This window comes from Coenobita brevimanus, chromosome 57, assembly GCF_032717465.1.
Source record: "Coenobita brevimanus isolate Jiangsu-jjx chromosome 57, ASM3271746v2, whole genome shotgun sequence".
In the NCBI taxonomy this organism is placed as follows: domain Eukaryota; kingdom Metazoa; phylum Arthropoda; class Malacostraca; order Decapoda; family Coenobitidae; genus Coenobita; species Coenobita brevimanus.
In genome coordinates, this window is record NC_137010.1 from 26,700,471 (window position 1) to 26,721,165 (window position 20,695).

The 20,695-nt window shown below is 41.8% G+C and overlaps 1 protein-coding gene across 1 annotated transcript in view; it reads right to left on the reverse strand.

Moving 5' to 3' along the window:
• RhoGAP102A (Rho GTPase activating protein at 102A) overlaps positions 1 to 20,695 on the reverse strand; it is a 216,876-nt gene that overhangs the window by 5,469 nt on the left and 190,712 nt on the right. The window contains exon 12 of the mRNA XM_080274052.1: positions 8,765 to 8,869. Within this exon, the coding sequence (XP_080130178.1) occupies positions 8,765 to 8,869 (105 nt within the window). The remainder of the gene's footprint in view (positions 1 to 8,764; positions 8,870 to 20,695) is intronic.

Sequence of the window (20,695 nt, forward strand, 5' to 3'; positions counted from 1 at the left end):
GTTTTTCCTAACACATCATGTAAAGGAAAACACCAGAAAAAGAGGACTTGATGATCCATCAGTACTAGATCTCATATTTACTAGGCAAGAAAATGATACTGACAGTAAAATGTATCACTCTCCATTCGGCAAAGCGACCATGCAGTATTAAATTGCAACTTCAGGAGTGCATATGACATAGTTAACAGTAATGAGAGTTGCAAAAAGGGCCTAAACTACAAAAAGGGAATCTACCATGACCTAAAGAAGCACTTCTTAGAAATAGATGGAAAAAGGAGCTTAGAGGACGAGATTTCAATGTTATATGTAAAGTATGTAGAAAATTCTGTGAACTTTATGAAATAATAGTCCAAAATTACATCCCACAGCACAAAGAAGCAGAAAAGAAAATAAAGAAATGGTTTAATACAGAATGTAAAGAAAGCAAAAGAAAAGAGAGACTTGTTGTGGAATAAATACAGAAGACACAATAGTGAGAGAGCATCTAACAACTATAAACAAGCAAGAAACGATTATACAAGGATAAGGAGAGAAGCCCAAAGACAGTTTGAGGAAGACATTATAAATAAAAGTAGTGATCAACCGAAGCTATTTTACAGCTACATCCAAAGCAAAACCAAAGATAAAGACAAAATACAGTCCATTACAGACGAAGGGGTCATCTGTACACAAGAGAAAGATATTTGTGAAGCACTAAATAAAAATTTCCAATCAATTTTTAAAGAAGAAAATAATTTTGAGAGAGATGATATGGAACAAGCATGCCCACACATATTACCAGATATACAAGTATCAGAAAAAGAAATACAGGAGAAGTTAAGTAAATTAGACAAAGGAAAAGCAAATGGTCTAAACGAAATTTCATTTTGGGTGCTATATGAATATGCAAAAGAGTTAAGTAGACCAATATATTTAATATTCAAGGAATCCTTGGGTCAAGGTAGACTACCTGATATTTGGAAGAAAGCAAACATTGTTCTCCTATTCAAGAAAGATAATAGACAAAATCCACTCAACTATTGACCAGTACAGTATTACTAACCAGTGTTGTAAGTAAGGTATTAGAAAAGCTAATAAAAAAAGTTTGGGTAAATCATGTCCACTTATCACTGGAACCCTTTTCGGACTTCGAATTTCTATTCGAATTAAAATTATTTGTCTGGTGGTCAAAAAAGATCCGAATTAACCGATTTCCGAATTATTCAGGTTCGAATTAGAGAGGGTTTACTGTATATATATATATATATATATATATATATATATATATACAGTATATCTATCTATAGCCCGACGCCCTAATCCCGCAATAGGTGGCCACAAACAAATCGCCTCCAAGTCGCCCTGTCCCCCGCCATTTCACTGCCCTGCTCCCAATTCACACACCCCCTCTCTCATATACCTCTCCACCCCATCCCTCCATCTCATCCTCGGCCTCCCCCTCCCTCTTCCCCCCTCCACCTCACTCACATACACTCTCTTCGTCAGTCTTTCACCCTCCATCCTCTCCACATGCCAAACCACCCCAGTGTGTTCCTCATAACGCTTCCTATCACATCCACATCCACACCACAATGCTCCTTTATATCCTCATTCGTCAGCCTCTCTCTCCATGTGACTCCACAGGCTGCTCTTAAATAACTCATTTCCACTGCTCTCACTCTTGACTTGTGTCCTTCCAACAACGTCCAAGCTTCACTTCCATACGTTAGAGTTGGTATCACAATACTGTCATGTAGTAACTTTTTCACTTCCATGCTCACTTCCCTGTTTCTTATCACTGCTTTCAAAGAACCAGCAACCTTTCTTCCCTGCTCTACCCTTTCAAGCACTTCACCCTTCAAACCTCCATCCTTACTCATCACACTACCCATGTACTTAAACGTACTCACATTTTCCAATTCCTCACCATCCAACCTCGCTGTACATTCACTGACTTCACCTCTCTCAAAGACCATCACTTTACTCTTCCCTACATTCACCTTTAGATTTCGTTTCTTACACACTCTCCCAAACTCATCCACCAAGCCTTGCAGCTCCCCTTCGTCTTCACTCAACAACACAGTATCATCTGCAAACAACAGTACAGGGAGTTTCCAAACACTATCCTCTCTCACCAGGGCCACTCCAGCATCCACTACCCTACCTTGTTGTATAGGTGTTTTTCTGAGTTAGGGTCCATAAGTACAAGTCCAGAAGGATGGGGCCCAATATCCAGACAGGACCACTATCCGGACATGCCTATGGCTCTATTACGTCGGATATTGGAGGGATTACTGTATATAAATGTAGAAGCCGTTGCTCAGTGGGTTAGAGCGCTCTGTTCTGACCGAAGGGTCGGAGGATCGAATCCACCCAAGGGTCATTGGTAGACATCAGGAAGGGCATCCGGTCATAAAATGCTACATGCTCCAGTCCAAAAGTCCCCTATCCAGGGGCAATGCCTTAGCCCTTCGGGGATACCTGGCGTAATACCAAATTATTATATATATATATATATATATATATATATATATATATATATATATATATATATACCTATATATATATATATATATATATATATATATATATATATATATATATATATATATATATATATATATATATATATATATATATATATATATATATATATATATATTTGTTCATATATATATATATATATATATATATATATATATATATAGTGTGTTGCTGTTTGCTGATGATACAGTACTGTTGAGTGAAGATGAATGGGAGTTGCAAGGTTTGGTGAATGAATTTGGGACAGTGTGTAGGAGGAGGAAGCTGAAAGTTAATGTAAACAAAAGTAAAGTTATGGTGTTTGAGAGGAATGAAGTCACAGAGTGTGCAGTGAGGTTGGATGGTGAGGATATGGAGAATGTGAGTGCATTCAAGTACTTGGGTAGTGTGATGAGAAAGGATGGAACTTTGGGGGATGAAATGCGTGAAAGGGTACAGCAGGGAAGGAAGGTTGTTGGTACACTGAATGCAGTGATGAGAAATAGGGAGGTGAGTATGGAAGTTAAGAAGTCACTGCATGATAGTATTGTGATCCCTACCCTGACGTATGGAAGCGAGGCATGGACCTTGCAAGAGAGGAACAAGTCAAGAGTGAGAGCAGTGGAAATGAGTTACTTGAGAGGAGCATGTGGAGTGACGTGGAGGGTCAGGTTGACGAATGAAGAAGTGAAGGAACGCTGTGGGGTGGATGTGGATGTGGTTGAGAAGATTAGGAGAAATACACTGAGGTGGTTTGGACATGTGAAGAGAATGGAGAATGAAAGACTGACTAAGAGGGTGTATGTAGGTGAGGTGGAGGGAGGGAGAGGGAGAGGTAGACCGAGGATGAGGTGGAGGAATGGAGTTGAGAGGTATCTGGGGGAGGGGGGGGGTGAGTTGGGGGGAGGGTAGTCAAATGGTGGGTGACAGAGCGACTTGGAGGCGTTTTGTCTGTGGCCACCCTTTGCGGGATTAGGGCGTCGGGCTATATATATATATATATATATATATATATATATATATATATATATATATATATATATATATATATATACACGGTAAACCCTCTCTAATTCAAACCTGAATAATTCGGAAATCGGTTAATTCAGATCTTTTTTGACCACCAGACAAATAATTTTAATTCGAACAGAAATTCGAAGTCCGAAAAGGGTTCCAGTGATAAGTGGACATGAACAGTTTTTGTAGTGATACGTATAGTAATAAATGTAATTTTTAAGAAATGTACAGTACCTTCGGTACAGTTAAGTGTACTGTACTCTACTACTGTGTATGCAAGACTTCTTAATCAAGGTTTGACACAACGTTACTTACTGTATTGTGCACTTTTTGAGTAAAAAGTAATAATTGTACGGTTCACTGTTTTTGTGAAAAAGCCATGTTTTAGTGAGCAAGGGTGTGATTTGGGGATAGGGGCAAGAATGAGCTCCAATAATTTGGATATCTGGATAATTTGACATAGGGTTCCCCCCAATTAATCTGAATTATAAAGGGTTTACTGTGTACATATATACAGGCATATATATTCCTCGCCTTGAATGGAACAGGTTGTGGGCTCGCTGGGGGGAGGTGGAGTGAGGTTCCGTGGCCAAAAAAAAAAAGAGCAAAGATCACACAGAGCACATGGGCAGCCAGAGCGTGGGGAGAGGGTAGGCTCAGCTGGGGCAAGAATGCTCAGTGGACTGTGATGACACCCCACACAGACACGTGACAGCCATATGTCACAGGCTGATGCAACCCATGCTATGACTATCACTGGCCATGTTATGTCTGTTCCCACAGGGTTATGACCCTAGTTTGCCGCGCATGACTGTTTGAACCATAATTTGGGGCCTCTGGCCACGTTATGTCTGTCGTTGCCACGTAGTATGGTGTTCAAAAAAATGGGCAGCTTCCTCCACCCACATTATGTATATTATTTTTGTGTTGTGACAAAATTTTGGGTATCAAATTTTGCCTTTTGTGTTATGTGAGTTTCACACTATAGGATCGCAAGTTATGTGAGCGGTGACATATACACTATACAGGGTATATACATATATATATATACAGTATATATATATACTGTAATATATATACACAGTATATTGTACTATGTATATATATATATAACTATATCTGTCTATCTATCTATCTTTCTATCTATCTATCTATATATATACAATAATCACTCTAATATCCGGACGCCCAATAACCAAACATCCCCACTACTCGGACATAATCGTCCTGGGATCCAACGTTCCCAAAATGGTCCGAACCCCCCCCCCCCCCAAAAAAAAAGATTTTTTTCCTGTCCGTAATTTGAACTTACTGCGCGTGGCGCGGGAGAGCATTGTTGTGGCGCGTCATTCCTCCGACGTCCGACAGAGCGCCGCTGCATCCTCCCCACTTTCTGCCTGTCTCTCGCCGCGAGTGCACGCTCGTCGTAATGGCTGCCCACGTGATCGCTTTTGTGGTGGTGCCCTACCTGCTGCAGGGCCTCCTGCTGCTCTCGGGCCTCCTCTTAGTGTGTGTGATGATGGCCCCACCACCTGAGAAAAGGAAGAGAGTGGTGTTGACTCTGGAGAAGAAACGGGAGATATTGGAGAAAGTAGATGCGGGGTGGTCTTCTTCCCGCATTCTCCGGGAGTTTAACCTGGCCCGGTCTACTTTGTTCGATATCAAGAGGTCCCGAGACAAACTCATGCAGTACATGGCTGACTTCTCGTCGAGAAGCAAACGCAACGTGGAAAGGAAGGTTATGTTTACCCCCAAGTTTGCAGAAATCGACCGATCCACGTTGATTTGGTATCGACAACAACGTGCTGCTGGTGTGACGGTACGTGGAACGGAGCTGAAGGCTGCTTCTGAGAAGTTCGCCAGGCATCACAATGCCCTAGACTTCAAGGCATCCGAGGGTTGGCTCTTCGCGTTCAAGTTGCGGCATGGCCTTACCAACCGTAAAGCACATGGGGAAGCATTGGACACTAACGAGGATGGAGTTGACGAGTTTCGGCACAAGGTGAAGGGCTTGATCGACAGGGAGGGCCTAACTCTCAGTCAAGTCTACAGCGCTGATGAAACTGGCCTATTCTATCGCTTGCTGCCAACGAACACTCTAGCCGAGGAGACGGAGAAGCGTGTACCTGGCCGCAAGCTTTCCAAGGAACGGATATCTGCTTTGTGTTGTGCCAGTGCTAACGGCATGCACCGGCTTAAGCCCGTTGTTGTTGGCCGCGCAAAGCAGCCTTGGTGCCTTCGTGGGGTGATGGATGTCCTTCCTGTCGTCTGGTACCATTCTTTGAAGGCATGGTTCACAGCTGTGATCTTCAAAGACTGGTTTCACCGTCACTTTGTCAAGGAGGTCATCCATTACCAGAAGAAGACACTGGGAATCCCGCACGACCAGGTAAAGGTCCTCCTTCTTCTTGACAATGCACCTGCCCACCCGTGCGACAAGGACTTGGTTGCTGAAAATGGCCGTATTAGGTGCATGTTTCTGCCACCTAATACGACTGCTCTCATCCAACCAATGGACCAAGGAGTGATCGTGGCAACAAAGCGCCTATACCGTCGGAAGTTCCTGGACGAGGTGATGGTTGTTCTCGAGGACGAGGACGAGCGCAGGGAGGGACGGGACACATGAGGCAAGCGGACTTTGGAAAACCTTCGCCGCTACAACATCAAGTCTGCGCTGTACAACTGGGCTAGTGCATGGAAGGAAGTCCCTGTGAAGACTCTGGAAAATGGTTGGTCTCGTCTGCTTCTCAGAACAGATATGGAGTACACTTTTCTAGGCTTTGACGTGGATGACTTCCATGCACGGCTACGTACGCATGGCAACGATGTAGATGTGGACAATGTTCGTGAGTGGTTGGATGACAACGAGGGCGATCCTGGGTATCAGACGTTGTCTGATATCGAGATCGCGTCTTCGGTTGCAGGTGTTAGTACCGAACTTGGATTCCGACGCTGAAGGCAACGATGATGCGGACTCCTCTCAGCAGGACACTACTCCAGCCATCCCCAAGTTGAGCGCACTCCGGGAACATCTAGAGTTCGTCCTAGACTACCTGGAACACCCGGACTGTGACAGGGAGATGGGACCCTTGGGACTCATGGAGGAAGTGCATGCTTTCAGGCAGCACATCATCAATCGTCAGAATCGTCGGTCATTGCGTCAATCAACCATTGACAGTTTTTTCAGGCCCATGACCCCCGCTGTGCCCAGCCCTGGCTCCACTCCGTTGCCTCCCCAAGACAGGCCCTCATGCTCCGAGCCACAGCCCAGCACATCAGCCACGGTGGAGTCACCGCTCGACGTGAGTTTGCGGCTGTCTTCAGAGTCGTCTGCAGTGGGTATGCCATCACCACGACCCAGCGATGCACCCCTAGGTCGCCTGCCAGTGATACTCTCGGACTCTGACAGTGAATAAACAGCAAGAACTTCTCCACTAGACCACACGGAAATTTAGAGTGTTGTGCAGTGAAAAAAACAGTGTGTTGTGTTAAGGATTTAAAGTTGAGAGAAAAGACTCAATAGAAACAAAATTTAACGTAAACAGACTTGTTTGTTTTGGCTTTGGAAAATTATATGAATGGGAAAAGTTAAAGTGCAACACTTAGTAAGTTACAATGGAGCATTATTTAGACAAGAGTGCACACTGTGAAGAGAACGGACTTCTGTGTGTTATTGACTAAGTTCAGTGCAAGACTTCAGGAACAGTGTACTGCAAGTGCTTCAGGATATCGTTCTTACTGCCAGAGTCCGAGAGGAGGCGGTTATTCATTGAGGTGGCCAGGGACTTGCTGTAAGTAGCCAGAATGTTTCATACTGTACTTTTTTCCATACTATACTTACCTCATTTCACTCTTTAATGTCCTTTATTGGTGTGAATAGGGTGTTAGTAGCTATGCATGTGCAGTAGGAATGTGTTTTTCTGAGTTAGGCTAGGTTAGGGTCCATAAGTACCAGAATGTTTATTAATGTATGACCATACTTCTAAACCCTCATTATATGTTTCTTTTGCATTTATTTCAGTCATTTATGTGCCTTATTGGTGTGATTTGGGTCTTAAATAGGTGCTATGCAGGTCTAGAGGGAGTTGTATAGGTGTTTCTCGTAGTTAGGGTCCATAAGTACAAGTCCATAAGCTGGGGCCCAATATCCGGACAGAACCAATATCCAGACCTACCTATGGCTCTATTATGTCGGATATTGGAGTGATTACTGTATATATCAGACAATGTCCCACTTTTAGCTCCAATAAATCTGGCCACTTTGGGAATACAGTATTGTTTCAAAATCCAACAAACTTGATATCTGATGACTATTATAGGTATGCATACCCATCAGATATCTGGGTACACTTATCTGCACCATCATTGTCAGCAGAAGTCAGCTCAGGTGTGTGATATACTGTACATGTTTTTTGGCCCAAAAATGCACGATAACGGCAGGAGTGCAGATTTTCATAATGCAGGGATAATAAAAACTGCTATAACCAATTACAGTAAAACCTTGAAATAATGGACTTCATTAGACCGGAATTCTCATTTATCGGAAATGAGGCACTGCAGGACTAAACTCTTATATATCGGAAAAAGTCCGATAAAGTCAGGAGCAGTCAGGACTGCCTGACCATTTTAGATATGTTCACCACAATAAGATAAATAAAAGTCATGTTTATCACTGTACAGTATAGTAGTATTATATAAATCATACCATTTAATTATTGTAGTCAGTGTATAATATAGTACAGTATTGCGATGGTTGTGAAAACAGTTTAATAATTATTGCTGAAATCCAGACTAAAGTCTGATAAATCAGAAAAAGTCCGGAATAGCAGGGGAAAGTCCGGATGTCGCTTTTATTGGAATTTCGCTCTTTTCGGAATGGCTTGGGCCCCAATTAGTCTGATATAGTGAGGTTTTACAGTGCAAGATAACCAAGGATCACAATATTTAAATTAAAAATCCATTACCTTTCCTAAAACCATCCTGTTCATCATTCACTAGACTTTCCAATACATTCCTCACCCCCCTATAACTGGTGTATAATATACATGTTCTATAACACTCACCAGGCTTGTCAAATAATAATTTTGCACTTCAACTATTTTTACTTATGTATAGAGGCATAATCACAACTTTCATGTACTCCACCCATATGACTTCACTCCTTGAAGCCTTCTAGCACATTTCCAATAAATACAATATATTGAATTATTCTAACCTCACTAAATCTATCCTAGTATACACTGACCTGCGGCCAGACTGCTGGTGCTGTGCCACAGCTGCCCCCTCATGGACCACCTCCTCCCGTCGTCTCACACGCCCACCCTCACTCACCACCTCTTCCACCCTTGCTCTGTAAGATTTTATAAATATATAAGTACGTATATATATCTATATCTATGTATATAAAGTAATCCCTTTACTATCTGGACACCCAATAACCGGACACCCCACTACCCGGACATTTTGGGCCTTGGCCTTCGAAACCCAAAAATGCCCCCCCCCCTCCACCAAAAAAAATCTCATTTTTTTCCCACCCATAATTTGAACTTGGCATGTGGTGCCGAACAGCTGTGTTTACGCACGGCCGCCGGCCCCCGACTGTCCCTCCCTTCCCCAATTACTGCTTAGCTACCATCGTGAGTAGATGCTCATCACAATAGACGCTGCAAGTCCTTGTTTTTGTGAATAAACAGTGAATAAACTGCAATACCACGCCACTAGACCACATGGGAATTTACAGTGTTGTGCAGTGTTAAGAAATTAGAATTTAGAGTGCAAAGGATTAAGTGTGGAGTGCAAACTGGTGTGGCGCAATTAAGAACAGAATGTGTAGTGTTAAACAATTATAACTCACAGTGCAAAGAATTAAGTGTAGCACAACACTGGATTACTATACATGCTTCAGAAAACTCTGGCGCAGCTGAAAAAGCAACACGTCCACACTGCAGTGCTCGCTGATTGTCTCACTGATGACTCAGTGGTTACTCAGTCACTCAGTGGATGACTATGTCACCACACAACATCATGTACATTGGTGTGCTCTTGATGACTAGCATGTCGTGACATCGAGCAGTGAATTACTATGATCTGGCAAGTAAAATTTTATCATTATTATAACTACCGATAATGACACTTAAAAAGTTACTTTGATATATTAGGTTTTTATGCTCCACATATCAGGCACTTGTTGATGAATATCTGATTCATTAATAATGAAATATTTCAAACACCAAACACAATGTTTAATAATCAATGTATCCACCATATGATCATAAGTATCCAGTTATGCAGAGTGAATTGAAGCTAATATATCAAAATACTGTTCTGATTAGTATTATTATTGATAGTTATAATAAAGCCTTGCTTATCAGTGTGTTCCATTCACAGGTCATGCCTATGACAAGAAGCAGTTCAAAAGTATGGCTTCTGGGCAAGCCTTTGAAAGATGTACTGGGTGCTCGCCTGCCAACTTTTTTTTTTTTTTATGCGAGGAAGAAGTAACCAAAGGCCATGAGCCCGCAGTAACAGTTCCCTCCAAGAGAAAAACAAAATACAATAGAGAGCCAAATTCAAGACCCGATCATTTTGAGATGCCTGGACACACTGCGTTTGAAAGACGAGATCATAGGCAGCAGGAAATACAGACAGAGGGAGACAGTTCCAGAGTTGACCTGTTGCATAAATGAAAGACTGGGAGTAACGGTTAACTCTTGCATTAGAGAGTTGGACAGAAAAGGGATGAGAGTTTGCTGCCAGACAGGTGCTATGCGCCCGTCGTAGAGGTGAAGGAATGCAAGCAAACAGTTCAGAGGACCAGTGACCATTTAAGTAGCGATAGAAAAGAGATAAAGATGCAACAGTGCGGCGAAGAGACAGAGGTTGAAGGGAGTCAGTAAAAGGAGGAGAGTTAATGAGACGAAAAGCCTTTGACTCCACCCTATTGAGAACAGCTGTATGTGGGGAGCCTCCACACACATGAGAGTTGTACTCCACACAGGGGCGGATAAAACCCCTGTATAGAGTCAACAATTGTGCAGGGGTAAAGAAAGAGCGGAGTCGGCTTAGCACACCCAATCTCTTGGAAGCAGATTTTACAAGAGATGTACTATGATCTTTCCATGATAAGTCCCAAGTACATGAAACCCCAAGCATGTTCAAGGATGATGCAGGATTAAGCTGAATATTATTAAACATTAATGGGTATACCTGTGGAAGATTTTGTTGGGTTGATAGGTGTAAGAACTGAGTCTTAGATGCATTAAAAACAACCATATTATTTTTACCCCAGTCAGAGATACGAACCAAGTCAGACATTAGGTGTGCCATAGCCTCATCCCTTGTTTGTTGAAGTAACTGTTGAGATGGGCGTTGCAGGAACCGAATGGAAAGGTGAAGGGTGGAGTCATCAGCGTATGAGTGGATAGGGTTAGATGTACAGCTTAGAAGATCATTGATAAATAAAAGGAAGAGAGTTGGTGATAGGACAGAGCCCTGAGGAACACCACTGTTGATAGATCTAGGAGAAGAACGATGGCCATCTACAACAGCGGCTATAGAACGACCAGAAAGGAAGCTAGCGATGAAGGCACAGATAGAAGGATAAAAACCGTAGGAGGGCAGTTTGGAAATTAAAGATTTATGCCAGACTCAATCGAAAGCCTTTGAGATGTCAAGTGCAATGGCAAAGCTTTCGCCAAAATCCCGAAAGGAGGATGACCAGGAGTCTGAAAGGTAGGTGAGAAGATCACCAGTGGAGCGTCCCTGACGGAACCTGTACTGACGATCGGAAAGAAGGTTGTGATAGGAAAGATGCCTTAAAATTTTTCTATTGAGAATTGACTCGAAAACTTTTGAAATACAGGAAGTTAAAGCAATTGGATGATAGTTGGAGGGTTGGGAGTGGTCACCCATCTTTGGGACTGGATGAATGAGAGCAAACTTCCAGCAAGAAGGAAAGGTACAATTTGACAGACAAAGGCGAAAGAGTTTGCCTAGGCAGGGTGTAAGCACAGAAGCACAGTTCTTGAGAACAACAGGAGGGACCCCATCAGGCCCATATGCCTTGTTAGTACTGAGGCCAGTGATGGCAGAAAATACATTAGCTGAAGAAATTTTAATGTCAGCCATAAGGAAGTCAGAGGGGGGAAGTGATGGAGGAACAGCACCGGAATCATCTAAGGTGGAATTGGAGGAGAAAGTCTGTGCGAAGAGATCTGCTTTATCAGTAGAAGAAATAGCTACAGAACCATCAGAGTAGAAAAGAGGAGGGAAGGATGATGAGGTAAAGTTGTTAGAAAGGTTTTTGGCAAGGTGCCAGAAGAAGCGTGAAGAATTCGAGTTGGAGAGTTGAGAGCATTTAGTATGGATGAAATGATTTTTAAGAGAGCGAAGAACAGACTTAGCACGATTCCGGGCAGAAACGTAAAGATGATGTGATTCAGGGGTGGGTTGGCTGCCGATGTCCTCAGGAACTTCATGTTTCACCATCAGAACTGTCTTACAATCAGTCATAGTGCTAAGAGTACCACTGAGAAGGTAATGGTGATCTAGGATAAAGCGTGCATCCCCACCCAAAAGGTTGACTCAGGTGTTCATTACAAAAACCAGGGTACTGGGTCAAAGAGCAAAACTTCAAGAAAAAACTCACAAAACTGTTTGGTATTTCTCACAAGGACGCTCTGCTCACTATGACAAACAAAGAGGATAAGCAGTTCCTGCGATTACTGCAACATAATCCCTTCAGCTGGAATATGTCCAGGGTAGACTGAATTTTGGCACATAAGGAGGCTCGTAAGCAGCATAGAAGTGATCAAGCCAACACTCGAAATGAAAAATGCAAGCTCATTGCACAGCAGATGGAAATGACTATACCATCCAGTTCTACTGACATTAAAGGTTGTAGCACTTCCTCATCAGCAGAGTCTGAGGATGAATTTCAAGGGCCATCGACATCTAAACAAATCAGACAGCAAAGTAGGGCTAAGAAAACCATTGTAGCTAAGGAAGTACCTGCCGCGCTTGATCGTGTCAAACTGCCTAATCGTTCAGCCATGTTCATTGTGGGCACTGTCACATAAGAGCTTGGCCATAACCTGGAGTCTGTAGCACTCTCGAAATACAATACAGCGAGCACAAGCTACCACTCCAAGCAGAAGCAACTGATCGATAGGCTGGTTTCACACCAGACATTCCACTTCTCCTACACTGGGATGGTAAATTGCTCCCAGATAATGCTGGAAACAGTAAACCCAGAGTGGACTGAACTGCCACTTTGGTGACTGGCAGTGAGACACAGCAACTTCTCGGGGTTCCCAAGATAAACCGCAGCATTAAGAAAGCACAGTGCAATGCATGCATCAAAACACTGGATGAATGGAATCTAAAACCAATGATTCAGGGGCTTGTTTTTGATACAAGAGCAGCTAAAACAGGCCCGAAGTTGGTAGCATGAGGTCTAATCGAAAAAGCTTTGGATAAAGACTTCATCTGGATCGTCTGCCGACATCACGTGTCCATGTTGATGCTGTCTGCTGTCTTCAATGTTTCTCTAGGGCCAAGCAGTGGACCTGAAGCAGGAATCTTCAAGCACATCCAGATACTTTGGCCAGGTATGGATAAAACTGATTTATATCCTGCTGGAGACGAGTTGTTTGTTGGCATGCCAGATGGTCTACGAGAAATGATTTTGTTCTGCACTGATGCCATGAACAGCCAGCTCACAAGAGATGATTATACTGTAGAGAGTTACTACAGCTTTCTTGTATATTCTTGAGATATTTCCCAGGTGATAAGCAGACAGTTCGTGCTCCAGGCGCTGTGCACAATGCGCACTGGATGGCAAAAGCAATATACTTGCTGAAGATTTTCCTATTCAGGATGCAAATGAACTTGACGACAAGGGATTCAGCTGGTGTCACAAGAATAAGTCTGTTTGTCTCGCTCATATACACGTGCTATTGGCATAAGTCACCGCATCCAGAGAAGGCTTCCTTCAACGACAAGAAGCTGATTCTTCTGCTCCATGAGTACCCCAACTGCATTGTGGCGGAGGAAGCTCCCAAGTCGTTGTGCCGCCATTTGTGGTACTTCTCTGAGAATCTGGGGCCGCTCGCTTTATTTGATCATCGTGTTGATGATGCCACTAAGGCAGCTATGGTGGAAAACCTTGACCATCCTCCTTGTTGGAAACTGGCACGACATGTTGATTGTGACGTGTTCAACCACCGCGCTTCACTGGCAACTTACATCACCAGACATTCATTAAAGTTATTCAACCTACTCTCTGTGACAGGATAAGATGATGTCAGGGTGTTCATAGCAAAATCACCCAGCCTTTGGCTGACAGACCCCAGGTATATGTCGTTTCTGGCCAAGTGCAAACATTTGAAGGTCGTCAACAACTGTGCCGAGAGAGGTGTAGGTTTCATCCAGTTGTACAATGATGTCCTGACAAGGGATGAGACTCAAAAGCAGTACATACTGCAGCTCGGCGCTAACCACTGGAAAAGACTGCCAGTTCTGATGAAAGCTGTTTTGATGAAGACAAAGTGATACATTCTTCTTATATTTAGTGTTTTAAGTGTGTTCTTTTAGCACTCAAAGACTGTCTATGTCTGTAAATACTGAAAAAACATATTTTGTTTTTTGTTGAAAATCTGTCAATGTTGTGTTTTCAGTTCATTTTTTGGAGATTACGGCATCGGGAGTGATCTCTAAAATGTGTGTATTTCATCAAATTTTTCACATAGTGCCTTCAATGATGATAAGGGACATACATAGCCTTGTGGAAGTGAACAGTTTCTACTTTTTCTGGGGGACCACCCTAATATATATATATATATATATATATATATATATATATATATACAGTATATGTACTGTGGTAGGTGGGAGCACTCACCATCCACTCACTTGATGTACTGCTGCTCTCAGGAGTCTGCCCTTTCCTCTCCTCCATCATTCTTTCCTTCCATCCTCTTCTGTCTTCCTTTCCTTCATTCTTTCTTTGTCCTGCCTAAGGGGGACTTCACATTCCCACTTCTGCCTTTCTTTCCTTCATTCTTTCCTCTTCCTTCTGCCTGTGGGTGACTCTACACTAAGTGACAAGCCAAACGGTTTCCTGTACACCAAGAAACCATTTACTATGCTGGGTGGTAACCATATAACCAAAGTTTGGCCCCTGGTGGTTTAGTGGGTAAATATGGCAATCCAATCAGACTGAGCTGGTGAAGGTTTATATCCAAGGGGTGGTTGGGGTTTATTGCTCATGTAATGCCACTCAGGGATGAGTGAGGCTGGTCACTCTCATCTTAAATGTCAGGACAAACTTGCCTAGCCCTGGGCTCCTAAGCTCCTCATGGGGCAATGTAGGATTGGATGATGATGATGAATATATGTATACACACACACACACGAACCGCCGGAGAGAGAGGTCGTCCCAGGCATCGCTCCTAACCTTGAGTAGTTCCAGGAATTTTGTCTGTCCTGTCTCCTAGGGTCTTTCTTTAAATTTAAAATAATGAAAGTTGGTAGACTACCAAAAATGTAAAGATTTGTTGGCAATAGTATACATGAATGTTTGTGGCTTATTCGGTAACAGCTGTTTAGGTACTTTACCGGTACGTTAAAGATGGCCAAAAATGTAAACAATGAGGGAATGGAATTTCAAGGATTTGATGCTAATACTAATGTCATGGAGCTGGTGAAAACATTAATTATGAGGATTAGTGAACTCGAAAAAAAAGTAGAGAATCTAGTGATAAAGGATGTGTCAGGAAATACGGAAACCACCATACAGAGTCTAATCCAGTCCAACGAAACAGCCAATGAAGAGATTAAGAATTTGAAGAGGGAAAATGTTGAACTGAGGAGGAAACTTGAAGAGAGTACTAATAAAACGGAGAAGGTGAGTAATGTACTAGAAGAACACAAGGCAAAGTGGGCACACGTAGAAGAAGAACAGAAAGAAGTGGTCAGCTTAAGAGAGATCATCCAGGAAGAAAGGGAAATGAACAAGAAAGAAATGGAAGAAAATGTAGTGAAAATACTGAAGAAAAAAGAGAAAATAGTGAGAGAAACTGTAGAAAGGAACAGATGTGTGGTAGTATTTGGAAACAGGGAAGAGGAAGAAAAGGTTAGGTTCGCAAGACTCGAGAGAGACACGAACATGGTGAGAGGAATATTAGGCAAGATTGACCCCGAAGGAGACAAGTGGGTAAAAGAAATTGAGGAAGTAAGGAGGATAGGGCCTTATAAGAAAGGGGAAACAAGACCAATGAGAGTCAAGTTTACATCAGAAAGTGTAATAAATGAGATACTTAAAGTGACCTGGAAATTAAGCAGAGGCGGGGATGGAAAATATTATACTGTAATAAGAAAAGATCTGAATGAAGAAGAAAGAGAAGTTTTAAAATCATTAAAGGAAGAAGTAAAGGAAAAAATGATAAGAGGACAGAGGAAGAACGTAATACTTTTTTTTGGAGAGTATTGGATATGAAAGTAAGGAAATGGTATTTAAGGAAATAGAAGTGAAGGAAACTAGGGGGGATGGTTGTGAATGATCAGAAGTTGAGGAAGTGGTACGGACAGAGAGTAGGAGAGAAGAGGGTATTAATAATGTCAAAAATAATTTGAAGGTGATATATACTAATGTTGATGGTTTCATATCGACAAGGATCGAAATTAATGATTTCTTGAGAGAACATGAACCTGATGTCATGTGCTTTGTAGAGACCAAATTAAGAGAAGATATTGATGTTCATTTGGGAGATGGTAAATACAAACTGTGGAGAAAAGACAGAAAAGAAAAAAAGGGAGGAGGAGTGATGATAGCAGTGAAGAACAACATAAATGTAGATACTGTGGAAATGGGAGAAGGCAGGGCTGAAGTGATATATATGAAATTAGAAACTGGAGAGAATGTTAAGAGAGATATGGCGGTAGTGTATGTTCCCCCAAAGACGAGAGCATGGAAGGATGACGAATACCATGAGATGTTGTCAGATATGGCTAGCTACTTGCAAAAAATAATTGAGAAAAGCAATAATATAATTTTGGTGGGTGACTTTAATTGTAAAGAGGTGAACTGGGAGGAATGGTACTCGGGAGGCGGCGAGGATTCGTGGGGTACTATGTTATTAAATATAATAATGAATAATGTGATGACGCAGTGGGTCAAAGAAGAGACACGGTTTCGAGGTGAGGACACACCAGCAAGGTTAGATTTACTGTTCACCAAAGAACCCGATGTAATAGAATCATTGGAATATCTCTGTCCTTTGGGAAAAAGTGATCACGTGGTCATTGAGTTCCAGATGTTAATAGGAAACGTTGAGCCAAGAGACGAGCTTCATAGACAGGGAAGATACAACTTTGGCAAAGCAAATTTTACAGGATTGAGAAACTTTTTTGAAAATGCGGATTGGAGAAAATTCAGAGAAACAAGAGAGATACAGAGGAAGTGGGATATCTTTCTAGACCTCTATAATTTGGGAGTGGAAAAATTTGTACCAAGAGTAAGAGGGAAAGAAAACAGGAAAAAGGAGTGGTTTAATAGAAGGTGTATGATAGCCAAAAAAAAGAGAGATAAGGCGTGGAACAATTGGAGAAAGAGAGGTAACGACAGAACAAAGGAAGAATATAAAAGAACAAGAAACGAATACACAAGAATACGTAGGGAAGAAGAGAGGAATTTTGAAAAAGGTATAATTGACAAATGCAAGGATGAACCCAAACTGTTTTATAGATTTGTTAATGGCAAACTGAAACAAAAGGAAGGAATCACCAAGCTGAAAGTAGATGGAGAGGTCTTTAAGGATGCGGCAATGCAAGCAGAAATAATGAACAAACGTTTCCAGTCAGTTTTCACTAAAGAAAAGGAGCTTGTGGAAGGGGAGGGAGTGATTAGAAATGTTCCGGTGATGAAAGATATAAAAGTGGAGGTGCAGGAAGTGTATAAATTACTGGAAACTCAAGATGTAAGGAAAGCCCCAGGACCTGATGGAATTTCTAATTGGGTACTGAAGGAATGCAGAGAACAACTGGCTGATAAAATTCACAGCTTAATTGTATGCTCACTGGAAGAGGGGAAAGTGCCAAAAGAATGGAAGAGGGCAAATGTGGTACCAATTTACAAGGGAGGAAACAGGGAAGAACCCCTGAATTATAGACCAGTGTCTCTAACCAGCATGGTCGCAAAATTGTGTGAGAGAATCCTGAAAGACAGATGGATAAAATATCTGGAAGAGATGAATATTTTGGCTGAATGTCAGTTTGGATTCAGAAGTGGAAGGTCATGTGTTTCAAACTTGTTGAGCTTTTACTCGAGAGCGATTGATGTGGTACAGGAGAGAGATGGTTGGGTGGATTGTGTGTACTTAGACTTAGAGAAGGCCTTTGACAAGGTACCTCATAAGAGACTAATGTGGAAACTAGAATATATAGGAGGACTAAAGAGGAAACTTCTGGAATGGATGAGAGACTTTTTGAAAGACAGACAAATGAGGACAGTAATAAAGGAAAAGATGTCTGGATGGAGGGAAGTAACAAGTGGAGTCCCTCAAGGCTCAGTGTTGGCGCCAGTAATGTTCCTGATTTACGTAAATGATATGGTAGATGGAGTGAACAGTTATGCGAGTCTGTTTGCTGATGATGTAAAGATCTTGAGGAAGATAGAGGTTGAGGAGGATTGTAAAATACTGCAGGAGGATTTGGATAGGATACACAATTGGAGCCGGACGTGGGAAATGAAATTTAATGTAAAGAAATGTAAAATATTGGAAATGGGTAAAAGTACCAGGAGACCATCACTGAATTATTTTTTGGGTAATGAATTAATCACAAAAAGGAGAGAAGAGAAAGATTTGGGAGTGCTGGTCCAAGATAGTTTGTCACCAGAAAAGCACATTAACAAGGTAGTTGGAGAGACTTATAAGCTCTTGACTAACATAAGAGTAGCATTTCATTATATGGATGAGGAAATGATGAAAAAATTGATAGTGGCCATGATCCGCCCCAGGTTAGAATATGCAGCGGTAGTGTGGTCCCCACACAAAAAGAAAGATATAAACAAGATTGAGAGAATACAAAGAACAGCAACCAAGATGGTCCCCAGTCTGACAGACCTGTCATACAGAGAGAGGCTGGAAAAACTGGATTTGCCTTTGTTAGAGGAAAGGAGAAAGAGGGAAGACATGATTGCGGTGTTCAGGACCATGGTGGGAGTAGATAAAATTGACAGAGAAGATCTGTTTGTATGGGATAAGAGAGCAACAAGAGGACATGGAATGAAATTGAAAAAGTCAAGCTGCTTGAAGGATATCAAGAAATATAGCTTTCCTTACAGAAGTATAGACTTATGGAATAGCCTGGACAACGAGATCGTCCAGTCTAAAAACTTAAACGAGTTTAAAGTTAAATTCGACTTATTGAGAAACAGCGACGGAAACCCACGAGCATAGTACATTCCGTGTATATCACAATTAGGTATATTCTTAAATATTTAGAACGACTCAGACAAAGAGGTGGTACATGAGAAAAACATTCATGTGTGTAAAGGTAGACTTGATAAATGTGGACATGGAGACAGGACAACACGAGCATTGCTCAATTCCTGTATACTACAAATAGGTAAATACACACACAACTAGGAAGCTTGGGGAATTTACTTTCCCAGCTAATGATTTTTCCCAGACATCTGATAAACTGTTACACACGGGCTATATCACTGCAGTATACTAAACGCTCACCACTCATATCTGGGGCCACATTAACAGGTTTCATTTGAAATGTTACCTCCTCTTAAACACACCCCACAGACATAACATGTGATTTAGTGTCTCACAGTAGTGAAAATATACATGGCAAGATTTTAAATATTATTTGTTATTTAGTTCACAAAAACATGGAAAAATAAACTAAAGAAATAAATCTTGTGTATTAATTGGGAAACGGATGATTTAGAATGAAGTGTTGCACAGCAGATTCGTTATGCCTCCCTTGCTCATGCATCAGCTGTGTACACGTATATGGCCATGACCATGGAGGTATAATCTTTAAGGAGACCGCACGAGTTGGGTCAGGTGAAGTCACTATCCCATGTGTGCTGCCATGTTTGTCCTGGTAGAAATGACCTTGCCAATACACCATGTGTCATTCAGTGGTGAACATTGTCCTGCGATCTGGGTCATCATGCCAGTTTCTTTTGTCGCATATGGGTGTACAAACAGGTTCAGCACGACATTGAAGCCTAACATTACATTCCATGGGGAAGTAATTTGTAATATGATCTATATTTTGAGTGTAGCAGAATTTTATCCATATTCATCTGCTGCATAGACACTAGTCAGCAGCGGGAGGCCTGTACCGCCATCTTTGTTTCTCTCTTCATTCTTTCATAAATAATAGGTGCAGTATTTATCCCACATCATCCACTCACTTGATGTAGTGCTACCTACCTCTTCCTTAGCCTTTATCATTCTTTTTCTGTGTCTGTCCTCCTCTCTTCCTATTTCTCCCATCTTTCCTGTCACTTCTTATTGCTTTTCTTTCCTTCACAGGTGGCTTTACATTGAGTGACAAGCCAAATGGTTTCCTGTAAGCCAAGAAACCATTTACAACGCTGGGTGGTTACCATATAACCAACCCATACGTGCTCCCTACATGTCAACAAGTGGGTTGGTGGAGGGTTAGTGCCCCTCCCTGTAAAATAAGTAACTCAAAGTCAAGTGGCCACCCCTTACGGGATTATGGCGTCTGGCAGTAGATAGATAGATAGATTTATCCCACTTCAATGAGACAATAAAGGAAGAGGATACATTATGTGAACAAGTATGATTGCAGACTATGTAAAATGTTGTGGCATAAAGTGTGACAATACAGTAAACAAATGTCCTGATCCCTCTTTGGAATTTCTGATGACATTTAAAATGAATCAAGATCATACAGAATTGTTTGTTCGCAAAATTAGGAGTATGGAGGGTGTTCTAATAATCCCTCATGTAGGCAATTTTTGGCAGCTATAAAAGGATTTTAGTGCATAATGATATTGAAGATGACAGCATGGAAACTGTTTACCATTAGAAACTGTGCCCATACTGACAGTCCCAAGTACCTATATTAGTAATGTCAATGTAGATACTCCCTCCACAAAGGCTATCAATGCTACCACAGCAAAATA